At 35.0% G+C, this 15,196-nt stretch overlaps 1 protein-coding gene across 1 annotated transcript; it reads right to left on the bottom strand.

The window, feature by feature from the left end:
• Positions 1 to 365: 365 nt before the first annotated feature.
• Positions 366 to 14,895, bottom strand: LOC145612743 (diacylglycerol O-acyltransferase 1-like). The gene is made up of 16 exons (XM_081668041.1): positions 14,175 to 14,895; positions 10,466 to 10,546; positions 10,283 to 10,356; positions 10,095 to 10,170; positions 9,780 to 9,847; positions 9,018 to 9,141; positions 8,579 to 8,665; positions 7,299 to 7,400; positions 7,054 to 7,190; positions 5,204 to 5,285; positions 5,059 to 5,079; positions 2,833 to 2,895; positions 2,512 to 2,559; positions 1,447 to 1,509; positions 1,245 to 1,298; positions 366 to 882 (listed from the first exon to the last, which is right to left on the bottom strand). Exons 1-16 carry the CDS (start codon positions 14,565 to 14,567, stop codon positions 778 to 780), a joined length of 1,578 nt encoding a protein of 525 aa, XP_081524167.1. The 5' UTR covers positions 14,568 to 14,895; the 3' UTR covers positions 366 to 777.
• Positions 14,896 to 15,196: the final 301 nt, after the last annotated feature.

Here is a 15,196-nt window from a genome sequence, read left to right as displayed (position 1 = left end):
GCTAGTTACCTCCAAAATTTAACTCGACATCTAGAGTTGCGAGTTACTCGTGTTAAATACCTTGCTGCAGGTTCTAGAAGACGGAAACTTCTGTATCAGTCATCAAACTAAACTAACTTTACCTTCGGAATAAAGCAACAACTCATCCACTAAACAAGATGAAACCATCCCACCCACTAAACAAGATGAAACCATTCCACATCAGAAGGAAGAAACTTAGATCAAATATACTAAAACCAAGATTGATCCGCCGGAGAACAGTTATTACTGAAGTTTCTCTATCAGCTTAAGAATAAGTAGAGAAGCAAACACATTCCTCGGCTCCTAGCTTCGACTACACCACATAATCATTACAGACAAAATAATTTTGCTTGAATATATTTTAACTTTATTTTCTTGTGAGCACCCAAGATAACTGGAAGCTACCCAGAATCATACATGATATCTTCAGATGAGATTTTAAATTTGAGCAACATGTTGCTCAAAAACTCAAAAGGAAACAGAAACAAAAACACACATGTACAGCTTTTTCCAGAAAGTTTCTGCTCCTAACTCAATAATTCATCTACACTACTATATTCGAAAGGGTGCATGTAATTTCCAAGTCAAAATTGCTCACACAATGAAGTCATGTAATGACTCCCTTGGCATGAGGTAGTAGCAAGGACCAACATTTACATGGCATCTTGAAATGGAACGACAGCTGATCTCTGCATTGTAGCTTTAGCTCTATCGCTTTTACGCAGTTAATTTGCCTTTTCTCAAGCTATAAAAACTTCATGATGATTTGCCTATGCGATTCATTAGATCATGGTAATAAAGGAGAACGCACATAGGTTGGCCAAATATGCTGAAGATGAACCAGAAGATCATGTTTCCGACCTGATATAGACATAAATTAAGGTAGAATTAATATACATTAGGACGCACTGAAGAAATCATTCTGTACATATGGACGAGAAAATATCAATTTAAAGACAAGTAACAGAAGGTTCTAGCTGCTGCGCATTGAATAGCAAACTTAATTGAGAAAGTGGGGTAACGAATATGAGGATGATATAGGCAAGTGAAGCTACCAACTATAGGAAGTTGTACTAAAAAGAAAAAGAAAAAAAAAATCAAGAGAGAACTCATCTTATTTATCCTTTCGTTTCTTTTAAAACAATCTTTTGTTTGTGATTTGGATTAAACGCATTTCTAAAGTTTAACTCCCAGCAAAAACTAGTGAAGTGATACTCACATACCATTGAACTCTGGAATTTCCTCTGCAGATAATTTGTAAGTAAAACCAAGGGAACCTGATTTAGAAAACAACATTAGCACTATCAGCAAACAATGTACATATATCTACACAAAGTATCTAAGGCAAGGAGCTATAAAGTAATCCTTCAAAGAAAAGGAATGTCAGAGAGGAAAGTGCAATACAAACTTGGCAGCCCAATTTACCTGAAACATAATACCAAGAAAAGCCCAAAGTTTGAACATTTGGCAAGGGACGGCAATGCATAGCTGTGAAACAAAATAGATTTAAGTCACGCCCAAATATAAGATCAACATAAACCACCAATATATAAACACATTCATTAAACAGCCAATCACTTAAACTGAAATAACAGCAGCTCAGAAATCACACAGAGAAACAAAATATTACTTTGTAATATCAAGAACAAAAGTTTTCAAAGTTAAAACTTCACATAAAATGTAATCTAGCAGCCAGCACCCTAGATACCAGGTATATGTCTATTCAATTGCATCAAAGAAGGCAAAAGTTTTGGAAGGACGATCCGAATTTGTAGCATTAGAATTTGATATTGGATGCACTAGTTTGTTGCAACTCAATGTTTCAACAATGTCCATCATGACATTTCCAAATACCAACCTAATTATACACATACAGAAAACCACCTCAATATGCAGAAAGCCAATGACATATCAGTATCCTACTAGATAATGAGCAAAAATCATATACTGATATTTAATACGATTGCCTTTCGTTTAATCAGATTCCAGCACTAGAAAACAAACATTAAATTCAGTAGATCTGACAGACTTGCAGGCCATACAACAACTGATATTCATATGGAAACTTTTCCGACTGACCTTGACCTTTCAACAGTTTGCTCAGAGTCAATTCTTGCTTTCCAATCACAATAAGCAGAATAACAATCAGAAACTTCATCAAATACAAGTTTTATAGCTGTTTCTAAGATTAGGAGTACTTCAACAGGGGTACAACTTCCTGGACAGAGGTTCTGAAAGCCCAGGTCCAACTTGAAGTTACAGAGGTAGATACCTCTATTGATCAATCAAATAATGTTTTCTTTATATAGGATTCAGTCTATTATTTTCTAAAGATGAAGATCTAGAAGAAACTAATAACTGAAGTTATTGTAAAAAGAGCATGCCAATAATGAAATTTTTCATAATGACAAAAAATCATAGGGTTTTAGACATAAGTGTTAAAAAAATAATTAATGCAAGAGAGCTCTAGAGAGTAAATTGCTGAGATACCTCATGAAATATGGCAGATATGAGGAAGGCAATCAATACTGCAACTCCCTGGACAAAAAGATTAATTGTTAAGATCAACATAATGATAAAGAGAAAATACAAGTTAATCTTTGCCTTCCAAAGAACTCATTGTCTACCAATTAATCAACTGTGGATGACAGAATAAAGGGAGACCAGGAGACCATCTCAAAGCCATTCTGGTTTATGGTAGCAGGACTTGCAATATATCAAGTATTAGCAATATGCCAAATATAGTAAAGGGGCAGGCAGTAGGCCAAATACTAACTAGAAAAATAATTATATAAAGATAAGTGACAGTACCTTGGGTATTCCATTACGCAAGCATGGAAAATAAACATGGCGAACCATCCATTTATGTACAGGCTGTGGAGGGAAGACGTAATATAGTGAGAAGAGAAACAGAAAGAGGAAAAAAAAAAAAAAAATTTGATTATTATAGACTTTAACACAACAGAAAGACGTAATATAGTCACAAAGTACATTTAACACAACAGCAATGGTTAGATCTTAATTATTATAGACTTTAGAGTATTACACAAAGTCCAAAGTCCAAACTCAATTATTTAAAGATTTTGAGAACTGCAAATGATAAAAACACCAATAAGTAGTATATGATTGACACTGTGTCAAAGTAGTCAAACTTCCCTATTATTATTCACTAAGGGGCCATTTGGTTGGGGTTAATAATCAAAGGGTAAAGGAATGAACATGCTTCATTCCCTTTGTTGTTGTTTGTTTGTCACTATTTTCATTCCCTTTACCCATTTTCTATATTTAAGTTCACCCAAAAATCATTCTACATTGATCACCCCCCCTAGCCTTTTCCATTCTCTTTCCTAAGCCAACACTTCACCACCATACCCACACAGGAACTACCGTGCACAGTTACCCCCACCGCCCAACCACCTCGCCGAAACCCGTCGCACCTCTCCCTCTTCTCTCCGGAACCTGTCGCACCCTCCCCTCCCCCCTCCCCCCCCCCCCCCGAAAATATCTCCCTTCCCTTGCCCTGAAAACCTTCCCGCCCACGCAAAACCCTAGAAAACTATCCTCCTCCCCTTAAAACCGTAGGCCGTCCCTCCCCTACCCTTGAAACCCTAGCGGCTTTCCCTTGGCATCCAAACCTCAATAAAAATAATACTTGTCCCAACTGCTTTCCTTAATACCATTTTTGTCATACCTTATGTAACTCAACTTGTAAAATCCTTCTCATGCACCCCCAATTGAATTCTTGAGCCTAAAATGAGACGTCTCTTGTAACACCTACTTAACCTCCACCGAAATAACTTATCAAAATATTACTCGCATCTATTTTTTTTCTTAACAAGAGTCCTTTGTATTTTACCCTTCACGCATTTCACAATGCAAAGATCCTTGGTCATTACTTGTCTCCTAGCTATCCTAATGATCAATTTTTCACCAACCCTTGAATCTAGCTTATCATAAACAATCCTTGTAAACCATAAATTTAGCAACCTGAACACCTTTTTTTCTTTACCTTTAGTGTTCATAATCTTCACAATAGTTTCATCTTTAAATTTTTCTAAGGCAAGTAGAATATTAACTTTTTTCTTAATTGCAAATTTATTCCATCATCTTGTACTTAGGAGGTTTTCACCCTTTAACCAATTTGAGTTAGGGTCTAACCACTTTATCAACTAAAACCTTATAGTTAGCTCCCATTCAAACTCTACCATCTAATTCTCTAACTCATATTAAAAAGTTTGGACACTACCACAAATTCTACTGTGACTAACTTTTGTGGTCTATAGATAAGAAAAACCATAGCCATGTGGGATCTTGATAGATACGTCTCAATGTGTATTTTCAAATCATCAACTTTAGTTGATAATTAATGATATAAAGGTTGAATTTGTGTAGTGGAAAATGCAATAAAAGAAACTTGTCAAATGAAATTTAGAGGTGAGCGAGATGCCGAATCTACCAATGACAACTTCCTTTTTCTAGGAAGAAAAGGTATAACGTGTCAACTAAAATATTTGGTTCAGATATTTGGATTTCTCGTAGCCAAATGGGTATCACTCTTCCTTGAAATTAAGTATTAGCCAAAATCAAGTTATAAGATTATGCAAAATCCAAAACGATCTCTCCTTAATATCTATCTCCCCCCCCCCCCCCCCCCCCAACATCACCAAAATAAATAAATAAATAAACCCAGCAATTGTCACTCAGAAGTTAGGAAAAAGTTAGAAGAGGTAGTTAGGTAGAGAAAATATTGAAACCTAAATACTATGGGTGGTGAGATAATGTCAATGGATAAAGATTACTTCTTTTATCTGAAGTTATAGGACTTATAGTCACTCTCCTCTACATTTATCGCTGCGTTGTTTCTTCTACAATATACGTTACTGAACTCAATCTTCCCAAATTGACTCTTCCTAGACAACCTAATATATGATCATAACCTAAACTAAATTGAATTTTAATATACATCAAGGTAAATGACTTAGCCACTAATGCCCTATAAATGAGAATAAAACAGGCATGAGTTTACAGGAAACATACCATATTCCACATCCTCCAATACTGATGGAAGTCATCCATTTCACGAGCAAATAGTACAGAAACAAGGGGAACAAAATCATCAGCAACAATGTATACACTATTGAAATGTAAGAGCTCAAAGTTTTATCTCATAAATGAAGTCTACCTCTTCAAATGTTCTTGCATTCCACCAATTCTTGTAAAACTCACGGTCACCAAATTTAAGAAGCTCAGCCAATATGTTTAACCTGAAAGTGAAAGACATCCATGTATTAAAAAAACATATAGTAATATGGTAAAATGGCAAGTATCTAGATAATTTTGATTGTGGCCAAGGTATACAATAAATTACTTATACTATGTGTCAAAGTGGCAGAATTCGGTGTTTCATGTAATTAATTGGTTGGGTCAACATCAAGTCTTATGTATTCAAACTTATATTGAAGCACCAAGTACCCAAATTGGCAACGAGGTGAAATGAAGGGTCTAATTAACATAGACCTCCTTTTTCTTGAAGAAAGCAGTTCTAGCACACAATAACTTCATTCCATTGGAAAGCAGTTATACATAGTCAAATCCATTATCAACAAGTTCAAACAGCTCATGGGTGGGGGAAGCTCTTCTATTCTGGTTCACGGGTTCTCTTGGTTTTATGGTTCATCCGGTGGAGAGATTGAGCTTCAAGAAATAGTAAATGGTTATCATCAAGGAAAAAGCTCTGATTAGCCACAAGAAGTTATTCCTAATTCTTCCATCTGCAAATTGGACTAGCCATCATTTATAAGATCCTATAAAATTGTGACTTGCTGGAAACTCAGTCTTTAGTTGATACAGAACGTGGGACGTATATGCCATTCCAAAGTAGTCTAAATTAATTGTTTCATGGCAACTCCATCTATCGCTTCAGCAGTTGTTGAAATAACAATTAGTTGTTTCTTTTGCCCCTTTTAGGCGATCAAAAAATTTAGAAATGGTTAATGGTTAATATATTCAACATAATTAAGTACTGGGTATGTACAAAATACCGTCTTAATACACCTTATTTCATCAGATCTGGAAAGAACGATAAAGAGAAAATTACATAGATATCATGTAGTTCAAGCTAACTTCACATGAATGCTTGATGTATCTATCAAACGAATTAATTTACAACAATGAACATGAAGTCAAATAATTTAATAATTGAAACACACTTCCATGCTCCTCTGGTGCAAAATTACAACAAAAACATGATTTTCAGTATCAGATACTAAGGATCCGTTCGTTATCCCTGTTTTTTAGTTTTTTGTTTTTCAAATCATAAGACATATGTCATATAAATATATAAAGAATCAAAAATTGGTAGAACTTATCAAAATCATAATAATTTTGAAAATTTACAAAGAAAAGTAGAAACAACTTCTTCTAATTTCCTGTTTTTGGTTTTTTGTTTTAAAAAAATAGAAAACTCAAAACAAAAAAACGGTCACGAACAAGCCCTAGGTTTCTGTTTTCTAATCAACCAAACTGATGCAGAGATGATAAGGCTAATAAAAGACCAATATGGGGCAGTAAAAGATTGATGTGGCTAATACAGGTGATATAAACTCATGATGTTTCAAATACAATCCTTTACACAACACCACAACAAAGAAGCACAGCCCTTTCTGTGGCTCAGTGGCGGTGACCAGAGCCTCAGTTATAAAACATACTTTGCAACAGAAGCCAAATCCAATAGGACATGAAGTCAAGGTATTTGGACGAGTTCAGCGAAAATTAAATTGATTAAATAAGAAAACGATTCTTTTGAGAAAAATGGCTGAGTACATATGTACATCAAAGAGGGAACAGGATTTTTTCAGAATTGAATGACATTCTGGTGTATGGAATCAAGTCAACGCCAGAGAGAGAGAGAGAGAGAGAGAGAGAGAGAGAGAGAGAGAGGGGGGGGGGGTGGAGGGGAGGAAAATTACAGCAGATAAATAGAAAATAACTTGGAGAGCATGTAAACAGATTGAGATGTAGCAATCAACTCACCAGAGGTGGAAAAAGCAATAGAACATGCACAGCCACACGTACAAATTTGGCACTGAGAGCTTCAAAATCCTTTCAATGGCATACAATAAGTTTGCTTTCAGAGGATGCTGTGAATTTTGTACAATTGGATTGATATACTACAAAAATAGCAACAACAAAAAACAAAAAAAAAAGTTATGTCAGGATAATGTCTGAGATAGGAAAGCAGGGGAAAAAGAAGAAATTAATAGATAAAAGGAACACACTTGTTCAATGATGAACCCCATAACTCCAGTAAATATCACCAATTTTAATACTTGTCGAGCCACCCATCCTTTGCGAATGGATGCGGTCCTAGGATAGCTTGTCTGCAAAATAGAACATAGAGTCCAAAAGGCATGAGCGCATTTTTTGATGGTTAAGTGAACACAATCCTTATAGGCACTGAAAAAATTTTGTGAGATATGCAAGCTCCTATTGGTACCCTTAATTCATAAAAACAATTTAAAGCAACAAAGAACTAATGAATGGGAGTGGGCAATATTGGAGTAGGTTAACGGTACAGAATATGCACAACATACAAACTTTAGGCATTAATAAGCAGTCAAGTTGCACTTTTACAGGCTGATGAAAAATCATCACACACAATCTACTATCTACAATTAAAGACACAGTTTCAAAAGTATGCACTCATGGTTCACAGAATACCATAATAATTCATAATTTCATAGTAACACCCAGAAACACTTGGATAACTTTTTAGATGTGAGGAAATCTGATAGCTAAAATCGAACTAGGAACATTCAAATTGCGATAAAGTATGTCTCAATTGTATCTCCCGTAAACATCACCTATCCAAAATATGGGTCGATAAGCATTTTAATCAAAGCTAATAGTAATAATATCAAAATTTTATGAGTCCTTTCCCAGCCGAACTCAATAGAATTGGAAAACTGATTCCCCAAAATTTAACATCTGCAACAAAACTTTCCCAGTGCTTTTAGAATTGATCCCACCACGAGCGGGGAAATGGAGGCTACATGTATACATGACCCTGCAATAACAAAGGAGCTGTTTCCGAATGACCATAGTCAACAGTGCAAAACCCATAATATGCTGCTTCATTGTATATAAGCAGCCCAAAATTCAGCAAGATCTTTTAATTTTCCAATAATTAACTTCATTGATAATGCACATAGAGAATGAAGGTGGAAAAAAGCATTTTCTAACTGAATGACTAATCTGAAGAAAATCACATATGATAACTCATAACTTTAATGAGCAAGTCACACTTGTTCACTTCAAAATGACAGTCCATAGTCAACTGCTTTCCTGCTCACCATGACCACTTCACTCAAATAATGCTTCAGTACACACAGAAGTTACAAAAACACTCAAAGTGATGACCATGGAAAGGTTAAGAAGCAAAAGATGGATGAAATCTTCAAGATATAGATGTGCCGAAATTCCAGCAGAGGTGGAAACAGGAAAGCATTAAAAACCACAAGCATGATCTAATATCAAAGTGGGTTAAATTTCTAAGTACCTGGTAACATAGTGTTGGAGCAACCATGAAGTACACCAGACTTTCGATACTGACATCATACGGGAGTTCCATTAGTAGTTCATCCTCCTGAAACCAAACTAAAAATCAATAAGGGAAAGCATAAATACTAGAGTACGTCACAACAGGATATAATTATTTTAGAAGAAAAATCGTCTTGAAAAGCAGGAATTAAGTAAGCTATCTATAAGAATTGTAAGTCCCCCAACAGCTAATGATACAAAGGATATATAATCTTTTGTCCAAATTAAAAAGTAAGCTATGAATCTATGGTAGAAGTTGAGCTAGGAACTCTTATATAAGGTTGTAAAGCAGCAATGGTAGGAGTAGAGCTGTAGCAGAATGCTATTTCGGAGTTACACAACAAGGATGAGAAAATTGAGCGATAAAAGAAGATAAAATATGAAACCATTTCAGTTACCTTAATAGATGCTTTGGCAATTGCTCTCATATCATAGTTTGTATGTGCATATGATACCAACTTTAACCACATGGTGCAAGCAAAAAGCATCAATATGACACCAGAAAGAACAGCAGAATCACATCTGCAAAAATAGGAGGTGTTATGATTATTGATAAGTTAACTTGAACCATTTTGTGGAATGAATCTGAAGAATGCAAAGAGCCAGTATTAGATATAGTGAACTAGTAGATGAGCCACACACGAGACAACAGGTAAAATGATAGTTGAGAACATCATTGCATGTAACCTGCATGCCACTCATAATTATCAAAACTGACTACTAATGACAATGACTACAGAGATGGGAAAAGAAAAAACAAAAAAAAAACATTTTGCGCTTTGCCAGTGAGTCCAGTGAGCATATGTTTTTGCGGGTTCTTTTTTTTACTAACAAAAAAGTCTGACAACATTGATATGATGCGAAACAATAATATACTCTATCCATCTGAATTTAGTTTGCTCACTTTCCTAAAATTAGCAATGGCACATTTTAGGCTCTCTCTAGTCAGCTACCAGCCTACCACTACTAAAAGCTAGGGGTTCACACCATCTCTTTCTTTACTAAAATAAAGACCCCACTGTCTCATCACATTCTACCATTTTATAACAAAAATATTTAATACCAAACACCAACTTTTTCCCTGAAACTATGTGTCATGATAAGTGAACACATTTAATTGGGGCAGATCGGATAATACATAGAGGTTTCAGGAAACCAACCTGAGTATTACAAAAACTGGATATAAGATGGTAATTGTGGAAATCAGTATATGAAGCAGGACAACAACCTACACAATCAATCAGATGATTAATACACAAAAAATATGCAAAGTTTGAGACAAGATCAGCTAATAGAAAGATAGTACACAGAGAGCATTTATGTTTTAGCTAAAATATCTTGCAAATTATAATGACGAGATCCAATGGAACGGCTTCCAGCAACAAGGTAAGAAATACGGAGGAATACTTCAAAAGGAGACCCAAATCACATATTAGCAACTGAGGACAACATTATATTGCATTTTGATAGCTTACCGGATCAGAAATACGCCTTCTTTGTGCCAACTTCTCTACCAAGAAAGCAGTGAATGGAAAAATTGGGAGTGAAAGACTGCAAAATAAAAAAATAAAAAAAACAGCAAAAGTAAGCACATAAGCAAATTCAGGATCAGTTACAATAGATGACTTGTCAGTAAAAGGTATCCATACTAAACAATAATTACCAGCACATAAATATAGGCCAATCCCTAAAGGACTTTGAGCTGAACCAGAAACCAGCTCGTATCAGCAATCCATACTGCAAACATTTTCATGTTAGACAACAATGAAACCTGCAGAACTGAAATGAAGCCTGGCTATTCAACAAAAGGGATAAACAAAAACAAATGAAATTAGATGGTACTAACCTTCATGAGATTTTCTATAATAAGACGGCTGTTCACAGCAACAAGTACTACTACACAAAGATTGAAGAGACCAGCGTGACTCTGCAGCAAATGATTTGATTGGTCAAGATAACACAACAAAAATAGACAATAGCAAGAAGATGTGTAATGAACTAACTTAGGGGAGGGTATTATGGGTAGTTTAAGTATGTTAGTAGTCATCAAATGTAGTATGGGTATTTTAGTAATGTTAGTTTGCTAGGTTAATTGCCTTTAGTATAAATAGGTAGAGAGGAGTAGAAGAAAGGGAGGCAGAATTTTGGAGTAGTTTCTTAGGAGAGTTGTGACCTAAAGTCACTATTGGAGCTTTGTAGGCTAAACCTACTACTATCGTTTGTAAAACTATTAATTTGTTAATCAAATTTCTGAGTTTTTCTCCTTCGTTGTACTGTTATTACACCGAGTAATATCAGTTCATTACAAGATGTTGCTTAGCACAGATAGTTGCAAGAAAATGTTGCCCAATATGACCTAATCCAAGGGCCCTCAATCTCTAGCATCTACTAGATTAATCAATCCAGTGATAGTTGTTCATGAGCAAATTGACATCTTTATTAAAATCTAACACCTACATTTTACTTGGGGAAACAAACTCAGGGTACAGACAACCAACACGGAAAAAGTGTGGCTCTAGCTATGGAATTGATCTTTTACTAAAAGAAACCAATACCAGTCAGGCAGTTACTACACAGGTAATTCAATGTTGACAGTGAGGTTTGGGGTCAGGACATAGTGTAGGGAGGAAATTGACAAATAAATGTTTATCCTTTAACCCAATACAACCTGATTAACCCACTAATTCTCAACAACTGAGCAAGGAACTTCATCTAACAACATTTAACACTCTCATCATGTGCATAACATTTTTCCAAGAATAATAATGTAATATGTAACTGCCAAGATCATAGAATAAGGCAAGGCTACAGAAGACTGTCAGCAACAAGGGTAAATGAGCAGGAGAGCTGACCACGCAGTCCAATTGGAGGAAAAGACTGAAAAAGGGCTCCTTTTATTTTCCTTATTTTCATGGATCATCTTTCAGATCAAAACAAACAAATCAAATAGAGTTCTTTGCAAATGAATTAAAATGAGCAACTTGATAAATATTCAGCACATTGTCCATTTGCAAAAAAACAACATATACACCTTCATCCATAAAACATCTATTATTGACATAGTAGTATCCATATTTTATATGAACTAATGATGGTAAACAAAGGGAAAACCAATTGACTGGCAACTACAGGTGGTACTAGACTACATTGATCCTCTTCCCCTCAACTATATCCATACCAGATGATTCCAGTTGTTCCAATTTTCAACATCAAATGTTACTACATTAAATTGGAAGACGTACTGGGAAGGTTTTTTTAAAAAAAACAACCTTTAAATTGCATTTGCACAGAATGAAATGAGACCACCTATGCCCAACCATATGTATAGGTTCTTGGTATTCTAGGGAAGCTGCAGATGCAGAACAGATGTCTGCTTTCTGGAAAAGGCAACCTTATACTGTTATACAGACAAAGATTAATAGACAATCTAATACACCATCTATTCACCAAAACTGGAGTTGCGGGACCAATCTCTGTATAGATACCATTGGACATAAAAGGAATCTAGGTCCAATAAGGAGAAAGAAAAACAAAAGTATTGGGCAAACAAAACCTGGATCTGTTAATAAAACGGGAAAGAAAGAGGTCAAAAATACTAAGATCACCTTCACAATCAATTATTTCCCTTCTGAATCATTTAGCTGAGAATATTGACCACCAAAAATGTGTTGGACTGTGTTCTGTACTGGCCAGTATTAATAAAACCTCAATCTTCATGTATGCCTATATTTCACTGTCAAAGTCATAGGTTTCTTTTTCTTACAAAGAGTATATGAATGATATCATTGACTTGATTTAGAAAATGTGTTCAACATCATAGAGCAAAAAAAAAAAAAAAAATGGTCGAGGCACTTTACAGTTTACAGAGAAAAAGAAAAAGAGTACATATTACTCAAATCACTGTAATTCTAAAATAATTGAGAAACATAGTCAGTCAGACTGACATCCCCATGAATAGTATCTACCTTCAAAAAAAATCTACCAGATTAGATTTTCCAAAATAAAGGGGTCTCAGCTTACCCTTACAAGTGCGCAAGCTGAAAATCAGAAACAATTAGATAAATTTACATTCCAGAGACACTGGCAGAATAAGAAACTGGTCATGGCCTCATGGGGAGTTAACTGCAGCCAATTTCTAAAAATTAGTAATTGAGGGTGATAAACTGTATGTAATTGTAAGTATTCTTCACAATTGGCATGTCTGGAATATCAGAAAAGTCATGGATGATTATAGAATGGACCTTCAATGGGTTTCTCTGTTTCTCACTGCAAGCGAAAGATAATTGGGCAGCTGACTTTATGGACAATCATGAATACAATCACCCTTCTTATCTCTATAATTTGATTCTAATTGTCTGAAGTTACATTCTATTATCATGAGGATGAGTAACAATAGGCCTATGAGCCTAGGAGAGTAGGGGTCTAACCAAGGTTTTCTTTCCAGCACTAAGATATAAAAAGAGGTACTTTGTATAATTTAAAAAATCAAGTTACAGTGGCCTATTTATCATTCATATCTTCTAAACGTGTTATGAAATTATCTTTGTGCTATCAGACCGAGGAAAAGGCAAGCCTTTCTCATATAAATTGAATACATCAAATTGAATACATCACAACACCTCTCATGCGGGTCAACATCAAAGTTAATAGAGGATAATATGCCTCAAACAATCTTTACAAAAATCCGATAGTTAATTATCTCATTATCTCATGTATAACCCCTAGAAATCAGTCAAACTACACAACCTTAACACCTAAGTTTTTTTTTTGGACGCAACCTTAACAGCTAAGTTTCTACTACCTTGCATAAGGAACCAAATGTGAAAGACTAAATGTTTGTATACGTAAAAAACACTCTTAATTAGTTTAAAACTTCTTAAAAACCCATCAACATGTTCTCATGAAAATTCCCCTTATCCTTCACAGCTTAGTCGTCCCGGCACAATCTCCCCCCTCCCCCCAATACCTTTTTCCTACTATTTTTTCCATCTCGCAATATCTATTCCAGTATTTAATATTGCCAATTCAAATTGGTTAGCTTCTTAAACAAGGTACAAAGTACATTTATACTTTACACCAATTTCACTACTCTTCAACAACAGCAACCGTCTAAAATAATTAGTTATCTGAAACTTTAAGCTTTGTCAACCAAGTAGATGACATTGACACCAACCATTACCGAAAGCAAGCAGCAGAAATCGAAATGTATGCTTCTGTACCTCCTCATCGCGAATTTAACATTAAATTAACCAAACGGTGAATATAACATTACAACTCAAGTCAAGGTCCATAATAAAAACTTCAAATCATCTAACATCGAAGATATTTACCTTCACTTCATAATAATTTCAATCCAACTCAACTAAATTTGTTCACAATAATCATTTCACAATATAAAATTATAAACAAATAAAATTTCACAATAAATGTATGCAAAAAATGTACTCCGTACTTCATTATAAGCTATAGCAACAAATAAAATTTTAACAAATATAGCAACATTCATGAATTAAAATAAAAATAAAAAATAAATAAAATAAAATAAAAAAGCAAACCTGTCTAAAAATGGCGTCGGAGCTAAGAGGACTCTCCTTAACCTTCCGATGAGCAGGAGAAGACGGCCGATACGAATATCGAATCGCAGTTTCAAAATCCTGAGCTCCACCGCCATTAACAACCTTAGCTTCACCTTCACCATTAACATTCTCAGAATTATTCCTTTCACTATCATTATTCTCAGCGCCATCAACAATTCTGTCACCAGCTTCGCCATTAGCGACTTTCTTCAAATCCTCCGATTCTTCCGCCATTGAAGAAGAACTAGAAGCTTTAACACTCGCACCACCAGCTGCACTAGCTCGCCGGCGAACAGAATCTCCATAATCCGCCGCCATCGCCGTCGTCATCGCCGTCGCACCAATAATCTCCGGCGATTCTGAAATCGCCATAACAAAAAAAAAAAAAAAACTCGATTTCCAGAAATTTCTTCAGATTATTATCATGCAAAAATAGAATCAAATTCTTGAGATAAAGCTAAAAAAAATGAGATGAAATTGAAGAGGAAAGTTGTGATAATTTATTTATAGTATGAAAATTCGTTAATAATGATTGTAATTAAAGTGGAATTTGTAGTGGAAATTGAATCGAGATTCTTCTAGATTGGGCAGTTTTCGAATATTGATCGTCTTTGGATACTTATTGTTTTGTTTGCAAATGGTAGGAGAGAGAAAATGGTGAAATGAAAAGGGGGTCTTGAAATTGAAACACGAGTTTGAGTCTGACAGAAATTGCAAAATTATATGAATTTAAATAACATAAGCTCTTCCCACGTATGGGTCGGTGCACCGTGGACATATAAGGCTTTGCTTTTTTTTTTTTTTTTTTTTTCCGGTTGTTTTCTAGTGCCGGAGAATGAGGATTCTGTCCGTTCCTCCAAGTTTTTTTTTATTAAACTGAAATTGTTTTTTGCGTGTTATACTACCTACGTTACATATTATTTGCAATGATTAGACATTTTTTCTCTCAACTTTATGTCAAATCGTTGCAAATAATATAAAATGGAGGTAATATATATCTT

This window comes from Chenopodium album, chromosome 24 (assembly GCF_948465745.1).
Source record: "Chenopodium album chromosome 24, dcCheAlbu1.1, whole genome shotgun sequence".
NCBI lineage: Eukaryota > Viridiplantae > Streptophyta > Magnoliopsida > Caryophyllales > Amaranthaceae > Chenopodium > Chenopodium album.
The sequence above is the reverse complement of the archived record's forward strand: the minus strand, read 5'-3'. Positions and strand labels throughout refer to the sequence as shown.